Source organism: Numida meleagris, chromosome 3, assembly GCF_002078875.1.
Source record: "Numida meleagris isolate 19003 breed g44 Domestic line chromosome 3, NumMel1.0, whole genome shotgun sequence".
Taxonomy (NCBI): Eukaryota; Metazoa; Chordata; class Aves; order Galliformes; family Numididae; genus Numida; species Numida meleagris.
The window spans coordinates 71462610-71489348 of NC_034411.1; the positions used below are offsets into that span (position 1 = coordinate 71462610).

A 26739-nucleotide genomic window follows, 5' to 3' on the forward strand; every position below is an offset into this window, starting at 1 on the left:
AAAGAGTGCTTCCTACTCATCACCTGGATTCCTTGAACTAGCAAAACCCTTATTGGAAGAGGTACTCTTAACTGTGATCTTGCCTCTCCCTGCTGCTATTCTGGCTCTATCTACAGGCAGCAGCACAGTTATTTGAGATAAGCTGACTCCCAAGCAGCTGACCACTCATACAACACTGCCTTCAGACCAGAGAGGAAGAAAGCAAAGTAAGTAACTACCCACCCTTCAGTAAGGAAACTTAATTTAGGAGAAATATGTGAGTTGTATTTGGAGCAACTGGAGCACCTACAAAAGTTTCTCCAGTGGTGAGGCATCAATACAGATGTTGTCTTTGGCTCTATATGCTATTTATACTATATTTGGCTAAAGGTGGCAAAAAGTGTTGGGGAAAGAATTACTCTAACCTATCTACTACACCAATACATATACAGACATAATGTCTGTATAAGCCTGTTCTAAGAATGCCCTACAAATACACCAAAGGAAAAACAAAGGTGAGGGGAGAAAAAAACCAAACCAAAACAAACAAACAAAAAAACCCCTACACTTCTGTCCCCCATATATGTGCACTCTAATTGTCTTAGTAAGAAGATGAAATCCTTGCAGTCTGCCAGACCTCCTTTCCCTATTCCTATCTGCACCTTTCAGTGTGCATTGGTGAAGTGCTCTTGCTTGTGGATTTCTAGTAGTAGCAGGTGAGACTGGTTTATAAATTCATTAAAAAGCCGGTATGTCTTAACTTCCATATTTGCTTGTCTTTGGAATTCTTTTTTTCATGCTAATACAAACTGAATCATAAAGGGACATGAAATTCATGCAACTACATTCTCAAAGTAACGTGTTACAAAGTTCTTATTTGAACTTACTAGTGTAACAAACTGAGTAATTTCCTAGGAGGTGATTTAAGACGTACTAAAGACATCTTAAACGACAAAGCATTAGAATACAACTTCTATGTTAGAAAAACCAGCAAATCAAATTTTAACTAAAAAGTAGCTGGTAGCATGCTTCACAAGACCCTTTCAAAGCAGGTTTGATTTGCTTTGCTTTTTACAGCAGATTTTATATTCCTGTTTTCAGTAGCTGTTTTTTGCTGAGCCCTGTACACGTGTAAGTGTTTGTACAAAGACTCTGAAAGCCAGGGGAAGGAGAGGCCCCTCATTTTCAGTAGAATCAGTTCAGTCTCGCTATTTTACAATGGATTATTTTTTGTCTGTGTCTCTACCATGTGTTCAGGTATCATTTTGCCAGTTGTGTTAGCTCTTTTTACCTCTCGCTTTGCTGTATAAATAAACTGCAAAAACAGTAGGAAAGTGATTATTCAAGATGATTCAAAATTATTTTTTCTTTGTGAAGTGAGATTATGAAATATATTTTCAGACAGAGGTCCATTAATGCAAGTCAAAACACTTCTTTGTGCTACATTAAATAAAGTGTCTGCCTAGGTGAACGAAATTTTTGTAATAAACAACTGTCATTTAACTACTTTAAAACGACTTGGTATCAATTCTGTCCATATAAAGTTGTGAGTACTTCTATCTTCACGACATTCACGCAAAACCAGTATTTTTTGAAGTGTCAAGAATGTTTCTTACATCCGCTGCAGCCTCCGGTACATTTCTGGTACAAAACATGAAGACGCAGCACTGCTTTTAAAAGGGAACAAAAGAGCATTTATTTTGAGTAGTTTATGACTCCTGGAGATCACGCAGTCCAACCCCAAAGCGCCGCTCTAGGGCCCAGCTGCGTGTCAGAGGGCGCTGAGCGTTCTTAACGCTCGCAGAAGTAGGACTGCCCGCCGCCCCGTCACGCTGCAGCACGAACAAGGCCCGCCCACTCTCGCCTCCCCGAGGGACGGCCGCCGGGTCCCCGCGGATCCCACAGGGCTCTCCCATTGGGCCCCCTCGCCCCGCCCCCGTCGCGGCTGCCATGGAGAAGGCCGAGCGGCAGGAACTGGTGTGCTGCCCTCGCTAAAGATGGCGGCGGCGCGGCGTCTCCCGAGGTACGCCTCTGAGAGAGAGGGCCGGGTCGCGCAGCCCGCCTGCCCTTAGCAAAGATGGCGGCGAGCGGCGTTCCCGTGTGCCCGGTACGGGTCAGCGCCGTGACTCGTTCTACTTCCGGGGCAGGGCGAGCGGGCGCCATATTGTCTTGTTCGTGAAGACGAGAAGCGAAAAGAGAGGAGAAAGCGGCGGCGGTCACGGCAGCGCTTGCGGCGGGAGGCGGGGGAGCGCGTAAGTAACGGGGTAGGCAGCGCTCCCCGCGCTCCGGGGCTGGCGGGTGCCATACCGACCCCACCTTCGGCCGCGCCCCTCCTCCCCGGGCCGCACCGCGCCGAGCAGGGGGGTGCGGGAGGGCGCCGAGCGCCGCGGCCGGAGCTTCCCCCTCTCTGAGGGGCCGCGGCCCCGCGCCGCCTCCGAGCGGAACCCGCCCGCCCGCTGAGCCGAGCCCCTCACCCCGCGCCCTCCCCCGCCGCCCGGGCGGCCGCTGCGCATGCGCGGGGGGGGAGAGCGGGGCCGAGGGGCGGCCGCCGCCGGGGAGCCCGGTTACCACCTGCCCCGCATGCGCCGCCGCCCCAGAGGGTCCCGGGGGCGTCGGGGACCGGCGCCGGGGTGAGCGGGAGGGGCCGCTCCCCGGGCCTAGGCGCTCGAGGAACGTGTCCGCATGGAGCGCCGCGCGCGTCGTGGCAACCCTCGGGACTGCGCTCCGCTGGAGGGCCCCAGAGAACTCCCGTTAGCGGTACCGGTGCACGCAGTGGCGCTGGTAAGGTGCCTGGGCTCAGCCCGGTACCTGGGCGGGTGCTGGGCGCTCCCGAGCGGTCCCTGGTGCTGGGCCCGCACCGGGTGCTCACTCAGACAGCCCTCAGGTGACTCTTTGGACTGTGCCGCAGCGCCCGGTGCTGGGCTGAGCAGGATGGGGGGGCTGGGCCTCATAGCCGGTGGGGTCTGCCCCAGTTGGGACAGATCTGGGCTCTGAGCGGGAGGCAGCCGCCTTCCTGTCTGCTGTAACAGTCACGCTTGTACGTGGCTGCGTGCGGAAGGCCTTTGCTGAACAACATGGGTAGCGAGCTGAGTGCCAGCTGCCCTCCTGCGCTGCCAGGAGATCTGCCCTGCTATTGTCACTTGCCGTGTACGTTCTCTGGGAGAGTGGGCTCAGTGGTTTTGCAGAGCTTCAGTATCCCCACAGTGCATAACTTGCCACGTCACCCGCAGTGCTAGAGGAGTCTTAACTGTGTTTGGCTGGCAGTGAGGCACGGCACTGTGCAGAGGTAGCATGGGTACAGCAATACCCTCCCTGCTTGTCACGTCGGAGGTGCGTGGCAGTCAGAAGTCTGCCTTTGGCAAGCAGTGACAGTGGCAGTGTATCTGTGGGCAGGGTGTATTGGGTGTCAGTGCTTCCACCACCAATTGATGTGTTTCCTTGAGCGATGGCTACAGTTATAATTTGGGATAAAATCCGTTCGTGAGCAGCAGGGAATAGCTGCTTATCTGCTTAGCTCGTGATTTTGTTCATCAGTTGCTGATGCTATTTTTGTACAGACTGTACTTAAAGGAGGAAGTTGCAAGTGGACTGTTTTCTTCAGGAAAAAAAATGCTGTTGCATGGATACCTGAAAGTCTAGCATCAGGACTTGTAGTGGAATGTGTGCAAGAAAATCATCAGACTTTTTTTCCAACCCCAACAGTTACAACTCAAACTGTTTGATTTGCTTTGGTGTTTTTGTAGCAGTGGTTTAGCAGTGGTTTTCATGCTTGTGATAATCAAGCACATGTTCGTCCTTACGTCTTAAAAATGCAAAACATTAGTAAACGACACTGCGCTTCAGCTCAGTGGATGTGTGGATTTAAGTTTAAAATAACAGCTTGGAAGCTACTCTGTTTGAATGACTCACTGTAGAAGTTCTTGTAGTGCTTTTGTTTTATTTTATTTGGCCTTTGTTCAACTAACTTCATTTTAGTGGTGCTGTAAATGTTAGTCAGACATGCTGATGTATGAAATGGGTTCCTGAAAACTTTGTAGGTACTGAACAAGCTGATTTCTTAATGCCTTTTGTGGTGCTGTGTCTTGGATCCTGGTGACGTCCTTAGAAAGCTTTTATTCTGTAGAGTGAGAAAGAATAGTTCCTAAGTTAAAATTGGAGTGGAGCAAATGAATCGACATGCAACATTCTCACAATATGCAACTGTTAATGAGCTAGGGGTGTTACGCACATTTTTAACTAGCCATCTTGGTAACAGATCTCAGGAGAAACATTGGGGTGGTTTCTGATTCTCAGGAAGAGAAAAGATGTGTAGTATCTGGCATGAAGTACTTGCAAGAGTTTAGAGTGATGCCGTAGATTATGTCTTTGGCCAGCTAAGAGGATGATGAGTGAAAGTAACAATCAAGACAGTTATTTTAACTTTTTTTTCTCATTTACTACAATCTTAGCTCCCAGCTTAAACTGGCAGTTGAATATAACATAGTGACAAACAACTTGTTTTCCCAAATAAAGTGGAAGCTAGTCTGTTTTTTTAATCTAAATGATAATACACGTGCTATTATGAGCTTGTCAGCTACCTTGAGTAAACAGAACAGACCCTACGTGAGAACAAGGCTCTTGCACAAAGGATCAGGATGTTGGGCTGCTGATTTCTGGGACCTTTGCTTCTGAGACCTCTCAGTTTTCCTTTAGGTCCCTCTTCAGAGCCTAAGACTCTGTGGGGGATGGAATATCTTTTTTCTTTTTTTTCTTTTAACCTAGATATGTGACTGATGATTTGAATATCAGAAAGGGCATGTCGTCTTTAAGCTCTGCATTCAAAGACTGTATAGCATAGGGGTTCTCAAGCATGCAGCGTGGCCTGTGGTTTCAGCTCCTTTGCTTATTTAGGAAATGCATACTTCTAGGCTAAAATGCAGTGCCAGCTCAGAAGGCCTGTAGGACCGGGTCTTTAGTCACCAAAAGAACTTCTGCAGCTACATATTAGAGCTCAGGTGACAGGTAAAACTTGTCAGGCCATCTCACGTCATGTGTGGACCTGTCATTCAGGGGTGATGAGCAACATTATCAGAAAGGTGATGCAGCAGCCTCTCTTCTGCATCAGAATGCACTTGGTTACTGGGTATGGTTCCATAGGCTCCAGAATCATCTGCATGCCAGTTCATGTTCTGGGTATGCGATCAAATGGTGTCTGGTGTATGAATTCCTAACCCTGATCTCTTCAACTCATAAAGCAGTGTAAGTTGCCTGCCGCTTTCTTCCAAGGGTAGCCTGAATCCTAGGCTGATTCCTGATTTCTTGGATTTCATGTACTTCTGTGTTTTCTTTAATCTTGTGGTTTTTTTTTTTGTTTTTTTTTTTTTTAACAAATAACCTATTTGATGTCATCTTCCAAAGAGCAGTCATTTTTCTCTGCCAGGATATTTCAATTTGAGGAATGTCTGGGGACAAACCATTAAGGATCTCCAGGTCTCATTTTCTGCAGAAGCTGTCGGTGTATAAGGTGTTCTGTGCAGTTTGGATGTTGTGTAATGTTCACATGGGAGAAGAGCATATTTTCCCAGTGATGGGAGTCTCTTAGAAGAGGCAAGACTCTAAGCGTGCTCTTCTGGCCACCTACATTTAGTTATTTTCCTGATGCTCTTCTGGAATGCAGCTAACTTCATCGACCCATGTGCTTCACACTTTGGACTATCTGCAATTCAGATTATCCATTAGCCCTGTTAAATTTTGTTTAGAGTCAGGGCTTCCTTATCATTCCACGTAAAATTTTTTGGTATTTTTCAGTTATACTTTATCCAGTATATTAATGTATGCAATGAAGACAACCCTTGTGTCATCCCAGAGGCGCTTTGTCTTTATACATTCATAGGACTGAGCCTCACTCCCCAAGTGAGAGTCCACCGCTCCCTCTCCTTTGAGTGGTGGACACAGCAAGGGTAACTGTGCATGAGTGCCCTACAGCAGTCAGTTCTGGGTGACAGATTTCATGAAACTGCTAAGGTAGAGAGTTGTCTGAGGGATCTGAGTGAGTTTCAGTTCTCTTGGCTGCTTTGTTTAAAAAAAGATGGCCTCATCTTTAACGTTCAAGGACACTTGCCTGGAAGAACACCTCTGGGGCCTTCAGCAAGCACTGTGTCACTGGGAAGCCATGCTGCACTCAACGCAGTGGCATTCCCATCGGTATGAGGGTCTCTAGCTTGCTAAAAGATACGTGTCTTGTGGGGAGTGCTGGGGAGGAGTCTCCCAGGGTTAAAAGTGAGCATGAGAGTTACTGCTCAAAGCTCTGATTGCTGGTAAGTACCTTCTGTTTGTGTCCAAAGACATCACGCAAACTGAAAAATAATCATTACAATTATGTCAGAAAATACCTTATTTTGTGGACAAGTAAGCAGGCTGAAGAAGATGCCTTTTTTTCCTAAAAGAACAGGTTAACACACAGGTAGTACTAGAATTCACATCATGGTGGAAGAGAGGACTGGGAAGATACCTTCTAAAATATCTGTCTAGCTTTTTTGTTGGATAAAATATGAAAGTGTAATAGAGAATTTGGCAGCAGCCTTAAACTTTTCTGGGTGCTGCTGGCCCCTGGAGGTGGCTGCCTGCCAGGGATCGAGGTAAGTCCTAGATGTACCATTCTGCCAGCTTTTCTTGCTGGAAGAGACGCTTTCACCAGCAGCCCTCAAAGGTGGCACACTTTAGTACTAGTACTGAAACGTCAGCAGGTTCAGCCTTTGGATAAAGTTCCAGCCTTAGAATGATTTTTCTAAACGTACAGCAGGGCGTATTTTGGACCACGTTTGCTTTTAAAAACTTTTTCAAAATGTTGAGATATCGTATTAATGTTCCGTAATCTTTTAAGTACATGTGATTGTAATTAAATGTGGATTGGTGGGGAATGTTTCTGTCATGTGATCACCTTTCTGTATAAAACAGAAAGAATCCTGAATTGGCTTCTGTTTCTTCATTGGTAAACAGATTCCGGTTCCTGTTCTGTGATCTGACAGCAGGGAATGGTTCTTGGAGCTTCAGTAAATGCTCTTTTTGTTTATTTGTGTTTGCTGGAGAGAGGGGAAGCAGAAGGGCTATGTTCAATTAAATTGTAGGGTAAAGCAGCTGAGTAAAGGAACTTTAATTCATCCTCAGAAAGGAGGGCAGTGTGCACGTTTCCCTTTGCAAGTAGGAACCTGTAGAATTGATCCCTTCTTTGAACCTGTTTCCGTTTCAAAACTTGTGCGCACTGTTGACATTGGAACCAGAGCATCTTAGTGACTTCTTGTTGGATGTACCTTCTCTGTTAGCAGGGAAGTGTTTTGCTAGTTTTTGAATCACCTGCTGCTCATCTTCCCCATTTTCAGCAGAAGACAGGGCTTGTGTTTCACTGCAGTTTGGATGCTCTGCTGTGCGTTTGGTTCGGTATCATTTGTGGGAAATAGGCTTGGATCTGTCTGCCGTTAGAATGAAGTCTTCTTCTTTCAGGCCATACTGATTTGAGAATTCTGTAAGAAATTCAAATTTGTTTCTGATTTGTGAGGCAGCATTTTAAGTTAGCTTTGGCAGCGAACATTTTAATGAGACGAGAGAGGATGTTGATCCTCTCTTTTTTTTCCCACCCATTCGTTATTACTGCTTGAGGTGTCTCATGAAAATAATGTTTGATTCTTGTCGTGTATATTTTGATGAATGATTTAGGCTGTTTCAAGCCTTTAAACTATTGACTTGATGGATGGGGAGACAGTGTTTGCTTCCCTCCTGCCTCAGTATGAGGGTTTGATACCTTGCAGTAAATGTAAAATTACTGAGAGCAGATTGAGTTTTCTTAGGTATGTTTTGGGAGCTCATTTATGGCACTCATGTTTAAGTGTCACTTTTACGAACTTTAACATCTGATTTTTCTCGCTAAGAGAGGATGTCTTAGTCTGGCTAGATACTGTTTTTATTTTTGACGTCTTTAAAACATGACTAGCAAAGGAAAAGGTAAGAGTGATGTCTGAGACAGTACTGAGTCTCTCTGAAAAAGCCTGAATTATACTGTTCTCAGTAAGTATGCAAGCAATGTACAAAATAATACTACTGCTATATAAAATCAGTAACATCAAAAAGCCTATGTGCATGTAACTTCATAGATATGTGTGCACATAGGATTTATCTATCTCTCTTTTAGAATTTGTAACTTCCAACAAAGAGCTAAAGCCAGTTCATTTGCCTCTGAAACGTAACAGAAGCTGAAGTCATTAAATAAAGAAATACTTGGCAAAAAATTCATGAAGGTGATAAACCACCTTTAAATGCCTATAGTAAGCATGAAAAGTTCTCATCATTTAGATTACCTTTTTCTCGTTTACTCTATTCTAGTAAGTGAAAACTTGGGAGGAGTTAGGGAAACCAAGCAGGGAGCAAAAAAACAGGGAAGTCTTCCAGGAACAATAGAAAGTGGAGGTATTCTGCTGGTTCTGGTTCTTCAGTGGCTGTGAATTGTGCATATTAAAATATGTCACCTTGTTTTAAATGCTAAAATAACTTTTAAATACTGAAAGAATTTGAACACATTTGTCTTTTCTTTTAACTGGTGTATTTAAAGATCAATTTTATTAAATATAAACATTTTCCAATGCTGATTTTTGTCCCTGCAGTCCAATTCCTATCTGTCAAAAAAAAAAACCAACCAAACAACAACAACAAAAAAAACGCAAACCCAACAACCTAGCACAAGGAAGATGAGCAGAAATGAATAGAAATAGAAAAATCAGAAATATTCTTTGGCCAACTTTCACATGATATTTGTGCTTCTGTATGGGCATACACAGATGCATAAAGAAAGTGATGCAAGTGCTAGAACATTTGTGTAGTACATGTTTGTGGTTGGTAGAGAAACTTCTTTGTGCTAAATTTGGTAATGAATGCTTACTTGAAAGCCAGAGTGTTTTACAGTTGCCTCTGCATGAAAATGGACATTTCTCCAGGATAGCAGTGCAAGTACAAATGCAGTACAGTATAAAAAACTTTCAGGTACAGCTTTCAAACTAAAACGAGCAGTTTCGAATATGATTTTAAAATCAGTCTACTCTGGTTGACATTGCCTGCATTAACCAAGTACTGAAGTTCTTTGAAGTTATATGGAGTTGTTGCTGTCTGGGCATTCCATTTTGCATCAAAATAGAAATCAACTCCATCTCTGCCCTGTACTCTTGGTGTCTTGCTTTACATCCCCTACCTGATTTCTCTCCCCAGCATAGCAACAACGGGGTGAAGTAGTGTCTCTGAGGAAAGCTGAAGATGCTGGGTCGTATTAAGTTGTGGAGTGATGGAGAAGATGCTGACAGATAAAACCTGCAGCCACTTCAAGTCACAGAATTGTAGGGCCTGGAAGGGACCTCTGGAGAACATAGTCCAATCTCCCTATGAAAGCAGGTTCCCTTGGTAGGTCAGTAAGATGGCTGCTGTGTTGGTGGCAGGTTATACAGAGGAGGTAGTACAGAGGTATTTGTATTTGGAGGGATTTGTTGCCTTACATCCTCTTACACTCCTAACCGGTGTTCCAGTTTGATGAGCTTAAAAGAAAAAAGGGGAGAATACTAAACAGCCTCTTCTGTGCAGAACTGATGAGAAACAGGTAACTGGTGAGTATTTTAAACGGTACTGATGTTTATTGCAAACTAATTGTGTTAGCTGGAACACATCAGAAGTCTTTCATGTCAGATCTTAGGATAGACAGATATAGCCAGTTCTGTGAAAAATAAATCTTATCTGTTCCTATAAAGCAGAAACTTTGTGTAGGTGTCTCCAATTCAGTTGAACTTGTAGAGATGCTCTTTATAATAGTATTGCTATACTTCCAGAAGAAAAGTTAATCCTTCTTTAGTGATTTTAAAATTCAGCATTTTTTCCTATGGTTAAATGTGAGCCTCTCTCTTTTTTTATAAAATTATAACTATTGATGAAACAATTTAATCTTCTAAGTATTTTACTAAATTTATTTTTGTGAAATTTCGCTGACTTTCTCCAAAGTGTTACATATTTAGGTAAAGAGGTGATACCAGAATTTCTTAAACCCCACTGGAAACAATAAAAGTATTTAAGAGCTGGGCACAAACAGTAGAGGCCATGGAGCTGTTCAGTTCTTTGAAGACTAGGGGTTAACTTGAGCCACAATTGTTACTACTTAGTTTTAGTATGTAAACAAGTTTGTTTTGAGGATGGAAGCAATCTGGATTATGGGTGGGAAAATCAATTGAGAGGAAGAAGAAACTTTTTTTTTTTTTACTTTTTACTTACTCTAGGGTGAGTTACCTTACTTCGGGTATGTGAATTTCCTCCTGGTACTCCCTGTATAAAGTGTCTATCCGTGCGTGCTCCAAGTGATAGGTGTTGGAGGGGCAGCTTAAATGTTGCATTAAGTAGCAGAGTGGTTCCCTTGTTTGCCACTTTTTTGCATCCAACTGGTGTAAGAAAGTAGACTTCCTAGGTACAGATCAAAATGTAACAAAAACCAAAATCCAGACAGTTTTCACCTACTCCAAGTTCGAATGTGGCGAAGATGTCACTGAGAAGGAAAAAAAATATATATATATGTATATATATGATTTAGCATGAAATATGGGGAAGGTGATAGGGTGCATTATGCCTGGTGATCTCCTCCGTTTCCAAGCTTGATCTGGTCTTGTTTAAAGCCCCTCAGAAGGCGTTTGCGACTGGTTATTTTTCTAATCCATGGACATGTAATTTTTATGCTGGTTCAAAACAAAGGTGACTTACAGTTTTTCAGATTCAGTGATAACACTTGACAGAAGTATGTAAAATACTCACCTGCTGCATTCATCTCAGCACGACCCATCATCCCACAGTTTTGCCTGCAGCTTTTTCTTGTTGTGTATTTTGGAAGCATGCCGCTGTGCAGTCACGCAGTTATTTCTGTGAGTGCACAACCGCTAAGCATGGGCTCCCTTTGCAATAGGATCCTCTGTAATTGCTCTCTTTGTGCCTGCTGAAAGCTGGCTCTGTGTGGGGATATGTGTTTACGTGGTCAGGGCTGTATTCCTGGCTGCCTGTCCCATGGCATCGGCCGCTTTGAGCTCATTATCTCTGTGTCCATGTGTTCTTCATCGCACTTGGCTCTGAGCTGTGTCCAGGCCATATGTGCTGCTCCTCTGATCTCAGGGAATTTTTTTTATTTTTTTTTTTTTTTAAGTTTGGAGTGTTTGAAACAAGACCATGTGGGTGTGCTTCAGGGCTGGAGAGGCTTTGGATGCACACTGTAGCTCATGTCTGTGCCTGGTTGAATCTTCCCATCCTCCAGCTCTGCCCTCCTGCTCAGCTGGGCTTTCTCTCTGGTAGAACTGGGATGTCCAACTCCTGTATAGGCTGTGGGCTGAGAGGCAGGAGGGCAGCCGTGTAGAAACAGATGTGAGGGTTCCAGCTAACAGCAAGTTGAATCTTAGTCAGCAGTACTCCCTGGCAGCCCACAGGGCCAGCCATACCCTGACGTGCATCAGGCCCAGCACTGCCACTGAGCAAGGGGAGGGATTGTCCTGCTCCGTGCTGTGCGGCCGCACCTCCAGCACTGGGTGTAGTTCTGGGTGCCATCAAATAAGAAGGACCAAAGAGCCTCCAAAGGAGGGCTACAAAGATGGGGGGGGGCGGGGCGAGGGATCTAGAAGGCACGATGTGTGAGGAGCAGCTGAGGTCCCTTGCTCTGTTCAGCCCAGAGCAGAGAAGGCTGAGGGGGGGGAGGATGCCTCATGGCGGCTGCAGCTCCTCACAGGGAGCGGAGGGGCAGTGCTGAGCTCTGCTCTCTGTGACAGTGACAGGGCCAGAGGGAACAGCATGGAGCTGTGTCAGGGGAGGGGCAGCTGTGGTTAGGGAAAGGCTCTGCACCAGAGGGCGGTGGGTGTGGAACGGGCTGCCCAGGGTGGTAGGCACGGCCCAGAGCTACTGGAGTTCAAGAAGAGATTGGACAGTGCTCTCAGACAGAGGTTCTGATTTTGGGTGGCCCTGTGTGGAGCCAGGGGTTGGACTAAATGGTCTTTGTGGGTCTCTTCCAACTTGGAATATTCTGTGATTGTGTGTTTAGTGCCTTGTGGAATGGCATGAGGATATATTGATCAAGTAGAAAGCCTGTTGAGAAGCTGTTAACAGCATGCATAGGGTGGAGGTGGAGGCGTAGTACTGGGTGCACTCTTACTGTGCTGGGATTTGGGAACAGATCATGGACTGAAGGATTCCCAAAACTATGCTCAAGCATTGTGGTGGAGAAAGCTGTTTGGGGCAGTGCAGGTGGCCATGCTCTGGTCCTTCACATAGAACAGATTAGATATATGCAGGAGGCTCATATGAGGGAAACAGGTTTGCCATTGTAGGCATCCCTCCCTGGCAGACTGCAATATTTTACAATGCATAAAGAGTTTATGGACACTGTCTTGAACCTGTTCAGTTCTCCAGCTTAATTAATGATCTTTTTACCATTCAGTGACTTTCTCTGACCTCACTTAACAGCCTTCTGTTTTTGGATACAAGTTTAATTCATGCACTTTCTTTTCCCATAAGATTCAGGCAAGGATATCCTTTAAATAATGTCTTATGTAGTTTCAATTTCTTTACATTTAATGACATAGAGCTTCTCTGTCATGTCTTTTCCTTAAACTTCATTTCGTAGTTAATTTCTTTGTGAAAATACACAGAAAGCATACTGGTCCTCTGAAATCTTACCCTGATATTTTCCAATGTTACTCTGAAGGATGAACCGTTTCCTCCGGCTTAAAATATTAAGCCAGCATTGCTTCAGCTTGCTTTGCAAGGCTTAAATATATCTGCAATTATGTAAGTTTCAGTTGTGTGATATTTCATGGGCATCTATTTAAACATACAACTGTTATTTTTAGTTGAAATATAGACTATATAAAGACTTAAAAGATGTGGGATCAACCTTGGCAGCAATGGCCTTTGAACCAACAGCAGTGGATGCAGTCATTTCAGCACCAGCAAGATCCAAGTAAGTATAGAGAAAGCTTTGGGGAATAAATTATTTTGATGTTGCAATTTATATTTTTGAATCTTTGTCACAGAGCATGTCTGAGAGATGCTTTTTTTTTAATCTGCTTTCAAGATAAGATATTTACATGGCTTTTCTGAACCACAAAAAAATAGCATTCGAACATTCCAAGTGTTTTGACGTCTTTAGTATTTAATATGCAAAATACAGGCAAGCAAACTGAGTAATCCTGGACAAATTATCAACATAATACCAGTCATACAGATCTACATCTGGGCCTTGCGTACTTTTACAGACTCTCTATCCCTTTCAGTTCTTTAGTCAAGCTAAATCATGACAAATCTTTTAATTTGAGGAAATCTGCGTTTTTGTCTGTTGCCTCTGTGGCTGAAGTATTCCTGCAGATGTATTCACAGAAAAAAGTGTCACTGCAGAACTAGTATGATACTTGTTTTAGGTTACGGCAGTGATGATCATGACTTGTTTGGATTCCTCCCACTCCATCCCATTAAAAAAAAAAAAAGAAAAAAAAAACGAAACAAAAATGCATTTTAAGTAATGGAACGTTAATTAGTTTAAATTGAATGTGAGGTGACAGCAATTAAATCTATTCAGAGAAATGCAGAAATTGATTTGAAAATACTTGAAGCTCATGCAGATTGACTGGTTTAACATTGTTTTTTGTCACAAATTTCTGCAACTTCAGGAGAGAGATTTCTTGACTTGATGAGAAGAAGACAGAATGCTGTCTTCAGACAAGAGTGCAATTTGTTTCGCTTCTGGTAGGAAAGATAGCAAAGAGAGAAGGGGGAGAGAACTGTAACATAAAATAGCATTACAAAAACGTGTTACATAAGAAGTATATGTTGCAGAATGTAGACTACTGATGATGTTTGAAGCTTAGAATACTTGAATCTTTATGAATTTAGAATTTAAGGCTATATACATTTCTTTTTGACTTCAGTATTAGTTCACTTGTGAAAAAAGCTTATTACTACCACCTACTCAGTGTTAATGAGAACCTAAAATAATTGGCCTTGTTGCATTTTGAATGCGTGCAGGGAAACTCTGCTTCAGCAAGTATGTGCGTTTTGACACTTTGTTTTACTGTACCCTGTAAATTAAGTTTTAATGGTGCTCAGGGTACTTGCTGAAGGTAAACATTACCAGCTTCTCTGGAACAATGACAGGTGTAATTGAGGAACAGCATTGCATTTGAGAGATGTGAATGCTAACCTTCTAAACTTCCTCTGTTTATTTTAGGCCAGATCGACTGGGCTGCCTTAGCTCAGGCATGGATTGCTCAGCGGGAAGCCTCAGGGCAACAAAGTGTAGTGGAACAACAAGGAATGATGCCAAATGGACAGGATATTTCAGGAATAGAGTCTGGTTCAAACAATCATAATAATTTTCAGGGGGATCCCAACTTCAACAGAATGTGGCAGCCAGGTTTGCTATACTTCCCATTTGCTTCTTTCTTCATGTAATGAAATTTTATCTTTGTCAGGCATTTTTGGGTGTGAATATGCCCTGTCTCTCACATGTCAACGCCACCAGTAGCATCAGCTAATTAGATGAGTGTCATAGCTGCTGCTTCTCAGTCTTCAAAAGAGAGATGGACATAATTTTGTGTGTAAAATGTTTTTATTTTGTCTTATATATCAGATTGCCATATACATATTTCTTCAATTATGTTGGTTATATTGAGTTCCATAGCACTTCTTCAAAACGTTAGTTTTGGCCAAAAACTCAGTTTTAAAAAAAAAAAAAATGAAAGGAAAAAAAAAAAAGAACTCTGTAAAATAATACTGATGTTTGGGTATTTTTGGCTAAGACTTTTTCCTGAAGTTGTGTTCTGAAAATTTTCTGAAAGTTTTGTTACGTCTCTGCAGTATAATATAATTTGAAATTTCTGAACAGTGCAATTTGGAAGCCTGCACGTGTGCTTTCTCAGTGAAAACTGCCTTTGTGCTCGATTGAGTTAATAATTGAAACAGGCAAATCTGAACAGTCGCAGCCAAAACTGGAGGTATTACTAAGTGCAGGGTTTAGTAGAAGTGGACTAAAAATGTCATTGGCAGTTCTTATGTGCCCAGAACAAAAGGGAGGCAGACATCAGGATTTAACCTCCCTACTCTGGGCTACATGTTACTGTAATTTTAACTTCACTATGTGACTGTAGAGTGTGTACTAACTATATTTCTGTGTTATAAGTTGATGTTTTTGCAGAAGTAGTGTCATTATTGAACAAGTCTGTGCTGGTGCTGGCAGGACCCAGCTTCCCCTAATTTAAGCAGCGTCATTCTTAGTGTGTAGTAGAACAAACTAAATCACAGTTTACATGGCTAGCTGAAGTCCTTCTTCGTGTATTTACTCTATTTCTGTGAAGTTTCATCTGTTTCCATGTCCTTCTGAGTTTCTCTGTCAGTTTTGGATCCAAAAGTATTTTTTTTGCATGCTACTTAGAAAGGGACAAAATGGCAATCTGAAAGCCAGCTGCATAACTAGCATTATGAAGGGTGTCATGCTCCAGAAGGTAGCAAAAAACACAGGCTGTAAGTGTCTTTATAGTGAATATAATTTTTAAACTGATTTCCTAAGGAAAATAAAGCTTTTAGCCACACAAGCCACACAGGCCTCAAAACTTCTGAATCTTGCAGAGGTCCCAGCATATCCTATGGCCATAAGCCTTCAAACTGAAATCAGTCAATTGTAACTGCAGTTAGAGGGCTTAGTGTTGCGGGTTTTATCTGCTAGATGTTGGAGAATCCAGGGAACCATTCCTTAGCAAGGCACCTTAGAAAGCTGGATTCAGTGGTTCTGCTGCTCACAGAACAGTATACTTTCTCAGTAGGTTTTTCTAGGCCTATTATGCAATGGAATCAAATAGCTCATTTCTTTGAAAGCTGAAATGACGCAGAAGTTGAGAAGAGCAGTTCTTTTAATAGCTGACACAATTTATGAGTGCTAGGGTGTACTTGATATTACTGGAAATCTACAAAAATTCACAGTTTCTTCCCTCCCACCTCCACAGATATGTGTTCTGGTTCATCTGCTGTTTGTATTTCCTTCACTTAGTTAAAGAAATTATTGAGACAGTATAATACAGCCTATAGAGCGATGATTTTCATTACAACTTTATCCTCTGTGTTGCTTGGAGGAAACTTCTGATAAATAAAAGAACACTGAGAGATTTGTGACTCATGGAAAACTTTATTAACTTGTTATCAAATTGTATTCTAAATCCTAAACAGAATGGGGAATGCCTCACCAGCCCCCTCACCCTCCTCCAGATCAGCAGTGGATGGCTCCAACCACAGGTCAAATGGAAATTGTTCCTCCATCTGAAGACAGCAACAGTCAGGACAGTGGGGAGTTTGCTTCTGACAACAGGCATATATTTAACCAGAACAATCACAACTTTGGGGCACCTCCCGATAACTTTGCAATGGGGCCAGTGAACCAGTTTGACTATCAGGTGAAACATATTTGTTGCTTTTATATTGTAGACGTGCAGAGTCCCTTCCATGGATGTGTTCCTCTAATGTCATCTAGCGGCGACTTTCATTCTTCAGTTCTACAAACTACTACAGAGTCTGTTATCTGCTAAGATAGATTTTTTTATTTTTTTTTTACCAAATACTTTACAGAAAAAGACTTAGAGTTTTCTGTTCTGTTGAGGCCCAAGATGTTTTTTCTAGACTAGTAATGAGAAGTGGCTGTTGTCTGCAGTATTAAAATGGATCACTGTTTTCCAGCATATGGACTGACATTGAGGTGGTGTTTTGTTTGTTTTCCTAAAAAGGAAAAAAAAAAAGCCAAAGTATTTAATTAGATATACTAGATAATGTACCGTGGGGAACAGTCGTGTGTTTGCAGGGAGATAGACTGGATGATCCATTGATCTTTTCCATATCTACTGTGATTCTTTGAATAAACAATGGTATTTCTTAAAAAATCCACATCCAATTTTTTCATTGTTCTGGCATATAAGGTGTGTAGCATAATAAAATTGCAGGTGGTTTTAGCACTAATAATAGAAGGGGGCACTAGACAAATCTTTAAACAGAGCCTTTGAATATTTCCCCACATGTCAGTATTTTTCTCAGAACTTCTGGTACAAAGGACAGATGTTTCAAAACGCATAGTTTACCCCTTGTTCATGGACAAACCCAAGGGAAGACTGGCAGAAACATTTCTGTCCTTTGGTCTGTTTTTTTCTATTATTCGTTTTTTGTGTTCAGCAGTATCGATAGGAAGCGAACCATTCATTTTCAAATACACTAGGTTATAATAATTCCATGTGTTAACTACTGTGAGACCAAATCTTAAAATGAGTTTTTCATATTCTCTGAATACCACAGAAAACTTGTTTTGTCGAGAACAACACAGGACTGCTCAACCTGAAATTGCAGTAGAGGAATGCTTCTACTGCTATGGACTTAAATAGTCAACATAATATAATAATAATTAAAAATAAAATTATACTGTAGCTTTCTTCCTAAACTCAGCGCTCTGAAGTAGTTTCATTAGGCTTTTGTGAGTACCAAATACCTCCAAAACGAAACAAAAAGTGACAAAGAATTCCATTCGTGTATGCCTCAGAACTTGTTACTTTTGGATTGTATACAGCTTGCTCAGAATCCAGGGTCTGTACTAAACTTTTATATTTGTGCATTTGATATTTTAATCTACCATACTAATAACATCTGTGAATGACTACTGGAAAACGCACAGTGCAAAATTATTTTGTAATAAAAACTTGAGCTTTTCATTTTTGTCCTCGGGTTTTAAGTACAGAGATACACTCCTAGCACAGCTAGAGTTTTAATTTTTTCTTTGTATGCTCTTCATTTAACTGCATGCTCTGATGATAAGTTTGCAAGGAACTACTGGAGAAAAATGGTTATGATAGGGCTTAATGTTTAATGCAGTATGAAAGGTGATTGAAGTCTTTTCAGCTTCACTAGTATCCTTTCTAAACCTAAGTTTACTCATTAAATATTTAAAGAAAACCTGTTTGTTGGGGACCACAGAAAAAGAAATGGAAAGATCTTGTAGCCTAGCAGTGGTGCTTGCAATCCCACTTGCATGGATTTCTGTAGACCGACTTACGCACGTATACTGTGTTCAATGTGAAGAAAAATAAACTGCATTACTCTTTCAGCATGGGGCTGCTTTTGGTCCACCCCAAGGTGGATTTCATCCACCTTATTGGCAGCCAGGACCGCCAGGACCACCAGGTCCGCCAGCACCTTCTGCTCCTCCTCAGAATCGAAGGGAAAGGCCCTCGTTCAGAGACCGACAGCGTTCACCTATTGCGATGCCTGTGAAGCAGGAGCCTCCACAGATTGGTACATGTTAACCACTCCTTAATGAAAAACATAACAACTGTCTTAGAAAAAGATTTTTTTCAGAATTTGAGGACTTGTTTTATACTTAATAAGGAAAAAAGGGAAAGAAAGAAAGCTATTCTGAATGGTTTTTCCCCACAACCACTTGTGTGAGTTGTTTGGCTTGGGGTGGAGGATTTGCTTGTTTGTGGGGTTGTGGGTTTTTTGGTGTATTTTTTTTTTCTTCTTTTGTGGTGTGGGAAGGTTTTTTTCAGCTTACAGAACTGTAAACCTCACTTATGTAGATGCTGTGAAGCGTAGAACTCTGCCTGCCTGGATTCGTGAGGGTCTGGAAAAGATGGAACGAGAGAAACAGAAAAAACTGGAAAAAGAAAGGATGGAGCAGCAACGTTCACAAATGTCTAAAAAGGAAAAAAAGGAAAATGATGAGGCTGAAGAAGGGGATGGCCCACGGTTGCCTCAGAAAAGCAAATTTGTAAGTAGAAAGGTTTGGTTTTTGTCAGGTTTGTATTTCCTGAAAGTGTTCTCTTTTGAGGAGATCAAAAAGCGAGACTTTGCATTTTTGGGAACTGAACATGGTCTTTGAAGGACACTGGAATTCTAAATAAGTAGTTGAACAAATTCAGGTATCTGTATCTGCTAAACTGGGCCAATTTAAAAAGCCTTGTGTTGCATTTAGCCCAGCATTTATCTCGTTTGTTTGCAGTTCTGAGTAACTGTCTGGTAGTGAACTGACAAGCATGTATTTACTTCTTTTGGGATGGGAGACAGATGTGTTTATTACTAGAGGAGAAAAGTAACAGGGTTTTACAATAACTGTAATACAGAGTTCAGTGCAAAGGAAATCAAATTAATTATCATAAGTAGAAGCTGACGAGCGTTAAATCTGGTTGTTTTTTTTTTTCTTACTGAAATACATGATGCTTTCCTTGCAGGACAGTGATGAGGAAGACGAAGATGCTGAAAACACAGAAGCTGTGAGTGTTGGGAAAATCAGCAGGAGTCCATCCCCGGTTCCTCCAGAGGAGCAAAGTGAACCAGAAATGACAGAAGAAGAAAAGGAGTATCAAATGGTACTAATGGTGGATTTCCCACCAACGTTGCTTGTTTGCTGATATTATTTGGGCATAACGAAGTGAAACACTTTTTCTCTACCTGATACCCTTGTGTCATATGGTGAAGCAGGGTTAAATCTGCGTGTCTTTTTAATGCCATCTTTCTCAGCTAGATAGTACATAGGTTATAAAAACTTACTTTTAGCACAGTAATGACAGAATATGGTGAATGTAGTCTTTACTTTGACTGCTGTTAGTTCTGTGATTTTCCTTAATTGGACACAGCTTTGAAAACTTTAAGCCATTAAACATATCTATCTTAGGTCTATGCTTCAGTCACAGTTCCCGAGAAAGGGAACTTAAGAAATGCATCCTTGCAAGAAAGTGCTAAAAACTTAAGTCTTGTACCAGTGACCATTTCTCTGTGTCTGCAAAACCATTGTACCTTGAAATCATGATTGTACTCTGATTTTACAACTGAAACCTTGTTAATTAAGGCTGTGGATTCTAAAACAAACAAACAAAAAAATACCACCAACAAGAACATTTTATCAATGCATTTAAATTTTTGTGCTTTTTGTTGCTTTGTGATTTGTTTTGTAAAGCACATGGCCAGACTAGAGACCTTGGAGAGCTAGGTACCGACATTTCATCTTTTTATAGCAAATAAAGGCTAATGAAGTCCTTTGCAAGTGACTTCTGATGGTTTTTGCAGGAGTGGAGCTCAGTGAGGCAGCATACCATGCAGAAATACGTCCTTTCTTTTCAGAAAGGATATATGGGATCAGACTAGGTACAGTTCTGATTTATATACTGATTTTTTTTTCGCATCATCTTTCACATTAGGAATTGGTGCCCTGCCTAAGTGTATTTAATATGTATGGTTAGGGTTTATGGTCAAAATATAGACTGTTCTTGAAAGTACTAGAGATTGGGTCAGACTTAAACAATTTTAAACTTAAGTCATGAATAATAAAAAATGTGAAGGAAAGTATTTTCATAGCCATCAAAAGTGGTGAAGTTCTGTGAGGTTTTTGGCCCTTATTTTTTTTTAACAATTTTTTTCAGATGATGCTGACAAAAATGATGCTGACAGAGATTCTTTTAGATGTCACAAATGAAGAAATTTATTACGTGGCCAAAGATGTACACCGTAAAGCAACTAAAGGTATGCTGGTTCTTTCTTCAGTTTCTTCTGAGAATATTTTATATTTGCATGTCTCTAGAACATTTAACCTCCATAGCTGTTCCCCGAGAGCAATTCCAGTATAATGCATCCGACTTGATAGAGTTCAAATCAGTAGTCATGTACTGTTGTCCTGTGCAGTGTATTGTGAGTTACTTCAGTTATTCCATTTCTTTCATACGATTCATTTATCTAGTTAAAATGGTACCTGAGTGTCAATGGCTCTTCAGTTGTAGCTGTTTCTTAATGCTGTCAGTTTTATCTCGAGTTCTTAGCTGTTCAGAAGTGAAAAGAAACAAACTTTGAGTCCTCAATTAGTAATTGATTTGCTTCTGTTATTAACATGTCGCTGTACTTGCGTAATGTATTTTTTAATGTAACTAAATATGTAACTACTGAAGCTTGAAAATGATGTGCAGATGCTGTAACTTGGAAAGTGATTTATGAGTATATATTTGTTCTTTTTCTCTTCACTAATAATTTGCAGTTAAATTCTAAATCTTCGTGGTCAGAAAATCTAGAATTGATTTTAAATGGATGATACGTTTTTAATGTTTCTTCTCTCCCTCCAAAGAACAGCAATAGTAGTAGATTTAACAATACCATAGACTCATGACTATGAAATCGTGGCTATTTGTGTTAACATGTTGTTCCTGTTGTTGATGTGATACAAAGCTCCTGCAAAACAGCTGGCACAGTCCAGTGCACTGGCTTCTCTCACTGGACTCGGTAAGTGTGTTCCTTATTTTTGAGAGGGCTTAAGGGGTTGAGTTTCACTCTTGCCTTGCATTTCTAGAAACTGCGTTTTGAAACTAGATTTTAATTGCCTGGGAGTATGGGTCACTTTCCAGTAACTTTATCAGCACCTCTGTTTGTTCCACAGGTGATCCTAGGATAGGTTTTGGAGTAAAGGCCTAGTCAGTGTGAGTTAGCGTATGGGAATTTTGCTCTGATTTTGAAAAATATGTAAAAACATTACATAAACTCACTTTCAAAGTATGATTGTTTCAAGAGCGCGCTGAAGTCTTCAGAGAGGGGAATACTGTTTTAATTTTTTTCTTGTTTTGATCCATCCAAACAACAAGGGAAAACTGGGAGAACAGTAGTACAAATGCTCATAACTAAAAGTGTTACCGATGTTAGAATTTCTATTTAATTGGAAAGCTATGTAAGCACAGAGGCTCCCATATCATGTATTACCAGAATCAACACAAGAAAATGAAATTCCAGCTTGAGACGCAAGAGCAAAAGATCTTTCCCAACATGCCTTTTATCATCTAAAACATATTATGCTGGTGTCAGTGATCGGTTTTGTGCTTGTTACATGGATTTCTGATGAATTTGATTGTTATGATCACAAATGTTCAAACTTAATAACCTCAAGCTGAAAGAAGGTAAAATATCTCCATGTCACGTGTTTAAATTGACTTTATATTTCTTATCAGCCCAGTAGTTATTAATACCTCAGAGGGAGAAGAAAGTCCATTTCTGTTCTATCTCTGTACCTGTCAAAGTGCAGTGTTCTGTAAATGTGTAGAAAAATTCATATGACGTTTAGAGTTTCTGTAGCCTCAGACTACGGAGGAGGCTGAAGTCATTTCAGGGATCTCTTCTGGGAAAGATCCCAGGCATTTCACTTTCTGCTGTCCGGTTGCTGATACAAAGGAAGGCAGTGTTACGATCTTCAGAGAGAGGTTTTTTGCCCTTCCATACAATGGAAAAAGCATTGTGGTCACAGTGGTTCACTGATGAAAATAGACTGAGATGTTCCAGAAGGAGTAGAACCGGACAGTAAGCATCAATGCAGATATGGGGGCCTTGATCACACCAGTCAAACACCATTGGCGCTTAACAGAATAAAGTAACTTCTGCAGAGAAGAGGAAATGAAGGAAGGGCAATGTTACTCTCCTCTTTGCCCAAAGAAATATTGAGAATGAAGCTTAATCTTTCCTTGTGATAGACTGGACTTTATGCACGCAGGTGGACTGGGTGGTTATGGATCAGGAGACAGTGAAGATGAGAGGAGTGACAGAGGCTCTGAATCATCTGATACTGATGATGAGGAACTGCGACACAGAATCAGGCAAAAACAGGAAGCATTTTGGAGAAAAGAGAGAGAACAGCAACTATTACTAGAAAAACAGCTGGAAGGTAAATAACATTGTGTCTTCCTATCATACTTGATGTATGGGAGAGAATATGCATTTTAAGTAAAAAAAAAAAAACGTTATTTCTAAACGTGTTAACAAAAGAGACTTTTTTGAGTAATTTGATCAAAATTAGGCTTGCTTCTTTCTTACCAAAAAAGCCCCTTCTAATGCTTTCCATATAAACTCTTTGACCTCAGTGATAAAAAGATTATATATGCATGCTGTGGATATTATACTACATAAATAATAGTATCCCTTTATAAAATGCATGTGTGGGTATTTATTTACACAGACACACACTTAAACCTGCTAGAATCTCAGTTGTGAGTGGGGGATAAATTCCACCCCTCTGCACCAGACTGTGTTTATATAAAACTTAATTTCTTAAAGTCGTATATGAAGCGCATTTAACTTCATCTCAGAAACTTGCTTTTGTATTATATAAGCTTGTGCAGTGTGCCTCTAGGAATCAACAGTTGGAGGCTAAAGGTCTTTGAACAGTGTTCTCAGTTTAGTTAAGATTTGTGTCTATATGCTGCGTCTTCATAACAGAGTTTTTGGACCCAGTACTAGGAACAGATCAGTGAACCCAGTCAGTTCAGATTTAGCCTCTGAGAAGGTGGCAGGGTTGATTTTAATAAACAAATCTGTGATTTGCTTCTGCTCCTCCCTGTAAGGTAAGGTTTACCCTTTTGTACCTTAAAAGGGTATCACAGCCACCTTGCACTGCTGAACGAGCAATGTAGAGAGACAGATGAATACAGTGGTAAGAAATCCACATAGTTCTTTGGGATCTAAGTTAAGTTAGAGGAAGAAGAATGTGCTAGTGTGATAATTTGGCTGTTTTTTTTTCTTATTTTGAGATGGATGACTTCATCCTTTTGCTACTTATTTTAAAGGCCTAGAAAGAGACATGGATCTCTGGGTTAGCTAAACGTTTGGTTTCCGTAATGTTCCCATCTCTCTCTGCTTGTCTTAAGATTTATGCATAAAAGGAGAGGAGTATGGAGTGTGACTGAGTTGTGGTGTATGACCTCTATCTACCTAGTCAAGATCCCAGGTCAGAGATGCCTGCGCTGGACTGCTTACAGAAATATAAATCTAAAATTAAAAAGCTGATTCTGTTAAGTCCAGAATAGTGAAGTCAGGGTCCCATTTGTAGAGGCCTTTAGAAAAGAAAAATTTTTAGTGTATGTTGTACCTTAGAAAATGCTACACTGGTTTTTGCTGCCTATGTTGCCTACTATCTTCAGGGACCAGATGGAATTGTTTTCTGGGTTATGTTTGACCATGAGTTGCTATTTGTAGTACTCTGCATTTCTGGATGCAGTTTTATTCCCTGAAATAATTCTGGAACTTATGGCACACATCAAAAGCCATTTTTTGGCTAAGATATGTAATATGTCAGTTATTTTTTTGTGAACTCTATTAAAAATAAGGAGGGATGGTGAACGTGGATGCTGGTGCAAATATCCTGTGTGGAACAGAAATAAGTAAAATTCATGGAAAGTGCTCTGAGAGTCTGAACTTCTTTATTTGCTCCATGAAAATCTTGGCCTGTGTATTCACTATGTTACTTTTAAGAAATGTGTTTTTACTTCTACAGTTATCTCCTTAGTGTATTTCCTGACTATCAGGCTTACATATAATCACATCTGATGTTAACTCCTTCATTATAAGAACGTTGTCATCTGTCTGTTCTAAATATTCTGGTCTTTAATTCTTAGCTGAGTCTTAGCACTTAATTGTCTACAAGTCCCCTTTTTGTGTTGTGGCTTCCCTTCTTCCAATTCCTTAGCTGGAAAGATGTAAAAACAGGGAAAAATGTAAATTGCTTGTACTAGTCAACATTTAGGACTGATCTCAGTTTCCCCTGATAAAGCCATAACCTGAATGTTTTCTTTCAGAAAAACAAGCTCACATTACTATAGCAGAAAGTAGTTTCTCTAAGATCTTCTTGGTTAACGAGGCCTACAAAACATACAGACAGGCCCAGCCAACATTGTTCTGAGGTTCAGGGGCAGTGCGTGCACTGTTCGGGAAATACACCTTCTTTACACTAGCCAGTGATCACTCAGCCCCACGTGAAAAGAACTGAAAGGGAGGCAGGAGGCACAGGTATAGCTAGGGGAGTACTATGTGAAGGAGAAAAGGAGATTCTGATACGCAGAACAGCTTCAGGGGAAAAAGTATGTGTGTATAAATGAGTTTGGGAGTTCTCATGGCTCACGGTAGTTGTTTGAGAACTTTGTCTTAAGCCAGTGAAATGTTGAAATGACATCAGGTACTTCTGAAAGTTCATTTTTTTCTTTTGTCTATTTTTTTTTTTTAGAAGAAAGGCTACAAATTGATAAAGTTTCAAAGGAGATGAATGAATATATCAACAAAGAACAAAACAGCATTTCAGCATCACAGGAGGCAAAAGAAATAGAAGCAGATGTGGTTCACGACAAGAAAAGATCTCCAACTGCACCTGATATAGAACCCAAAAAAGAGGGTAAAGAAAAAGAGAGGACAGGAAGGAGTAGGTCAAGAACCTCTAGTAGCGGTAGCACTAGCAGCAATAGCAGAAGCAGTAGCAGTAGCAGCTCTGTATCTAGTTCATCATATAGCACCAGCTCAGGTAGTAGTCGCAGTTCTTCGCGTTCTTCCTCTCCTAAAAGGAAGAAGAGGCACAGTCGCAGTAGAACACCTTCACACAAAGTTAGGCGCAGTAGAAGCAGGAGCTACTCTCACAGAAATAGAAGGGAGAGGAGTAGAAGCAGGGAAAAAATAAGGGAAAGGAGAAGATCCAGTAGAAATCAGAGTGCTGAGAGAGGGGAGAGGCGGAGAATTCAGAGCCCTTCTCAAGAGAGGAGCTGGGATAGACGTAGAAGTAGTAGTTCGAGAGACAGGAGAGTTGGCCGTGCTAGTCGCAGCAGGAGCAGGGATAGGCGCAAACCCGAAGACCAGCACAGAAGTCCTCCTGGAAATAGGCACAAACACAAAAGCGATGGTAAAGATCAAGAGAGGAAGAAAGAGCATGGTGGAACTGTAGACAAAGACAGGAAAAAGAACAGAGAAAGGGAGAGAGATCAGGAAAAAAGAAAAGATAAGCCTAAAAAAGAGGAAAAAGAAAGCAAGGCTGGCAATCACGATGACAATAGGTTAAAGAGAAAAAGAGACAGCGAAAGAACTTTCCCTCGCAGTGAGACAATATCTGTGAAAATAATAAGGCAGGATTCCAGACCAGACAGCAAAAAAGTTTCTACCAAAGATAGCAGGAAACAGTCAGGCTCTGAATCTAGTGCAAGGAGTAGTTCTGAATCGCCAGGAAGCAGTAAGGAAAAGAAGGCTAAGAAATCGAAGCATATTCGGTCATGCTCTGTGGAGAAATCTCAAAGGTCTGGTAAGAAGGCAAGCCGCAAACACAAGTCTAAGTCACGATCAAGGTAGTATACTTTTTAAGTATTTTGTCTGATTTTTTTATTTTTATTTTTTTTGCTATTCGTCTTCATGTGTACGGCATATGAACTTTTAAAATAAAGTATGGTATTTATTAAATTTCTGTAGGCAAAAGTAACTTTGGAAAAATCTTTTAAAGCTGTTAATTATTAAGCCTAAAGTGTGTGTGGGTTTGGGGGACTTTTATTTTTTCCAGTTAACTTTTTCCCCCTTTTTTCCTCTATTTTTCAGATCAACAACTCCTCCTCGTCGTAAACACTGAGGAATTTATGGCACCAGTGCTATGATGTTTAAAAATTCCATGAGTTATAAAGGCTTGTCTCATTATAGAGGCACATTGTGGCTATGTAGGTGAAACCAGAATCCTTTTTTAAATCTGTAAATAGGTGTATTTTTTTCCAAATGCTGCTCTGAATTAAATACCTAATAGGATTTCTTTGTATTACATTTTTTTTCAAGAACGGTAGTGCTTAAGAAGAATATAAAACATACCATTCTCTTTCAGCTGTAATGTTCTTAAAATTACTATTGAATGTACTGTGATGTCAATAAAGCTCTTTAGTTCTTTTTTTTTGTTTAAAA

General features: G+C 41.0%; 1 protein-coding gene across 1 annotated transcript; it reads left to right on the top strand.

The window, feature by feature from the left end:
* Positions 2090-26739, top strand: PNISR (PNN interacting serine and arginine rich protein). Its single transcript, XM_021389663.1, has 12 exons — positions 2090-2231; positions 12858-12967; positions 14231-14416; positions 16222-16445; positions 18135-18321; positions 18606-18796; positions 19257-19394; positions 20445-20544; positions 21238-21291; positions 22544-22714; positions 25046-26144; positions 26389-26739. Exons 2-12 carry the CDS (start codon positions 12889-12891, stop codon positions 26417-26419), a joined length of 2460 nt encoding a protein of 819 aa, XP_021245338.1. The 5' UTR covers positions 2090-2231; positions 12858-12888; the 3' UTR covers positions 26420-26739.

Excerpts from the sequence above, each read along its gene's own strand:
- PNISR (XM_021389663.1), top strand. The coding sequence starts at position 12,889 with ATGTGGGATCAACCTTGGCAGCAATGGCCTTTGAACCAACAGCAGTGG. Across the intron at positions 16,446-18,134 it reads TGAACCAGTTTGACTATCAG|CATGGGGCTGCTTTTGGTCC; the intron begins GTGAAACATATT and ends TTACTCTTTCAG. Across the intron at positions 21,292-22,543 it reads GGCTTCTCTCACTGGACTCG|GTGGACTGGGTGGTTATGGA; the intron begins GTAAGTGTGTTC and ends TTATGCACGCAG.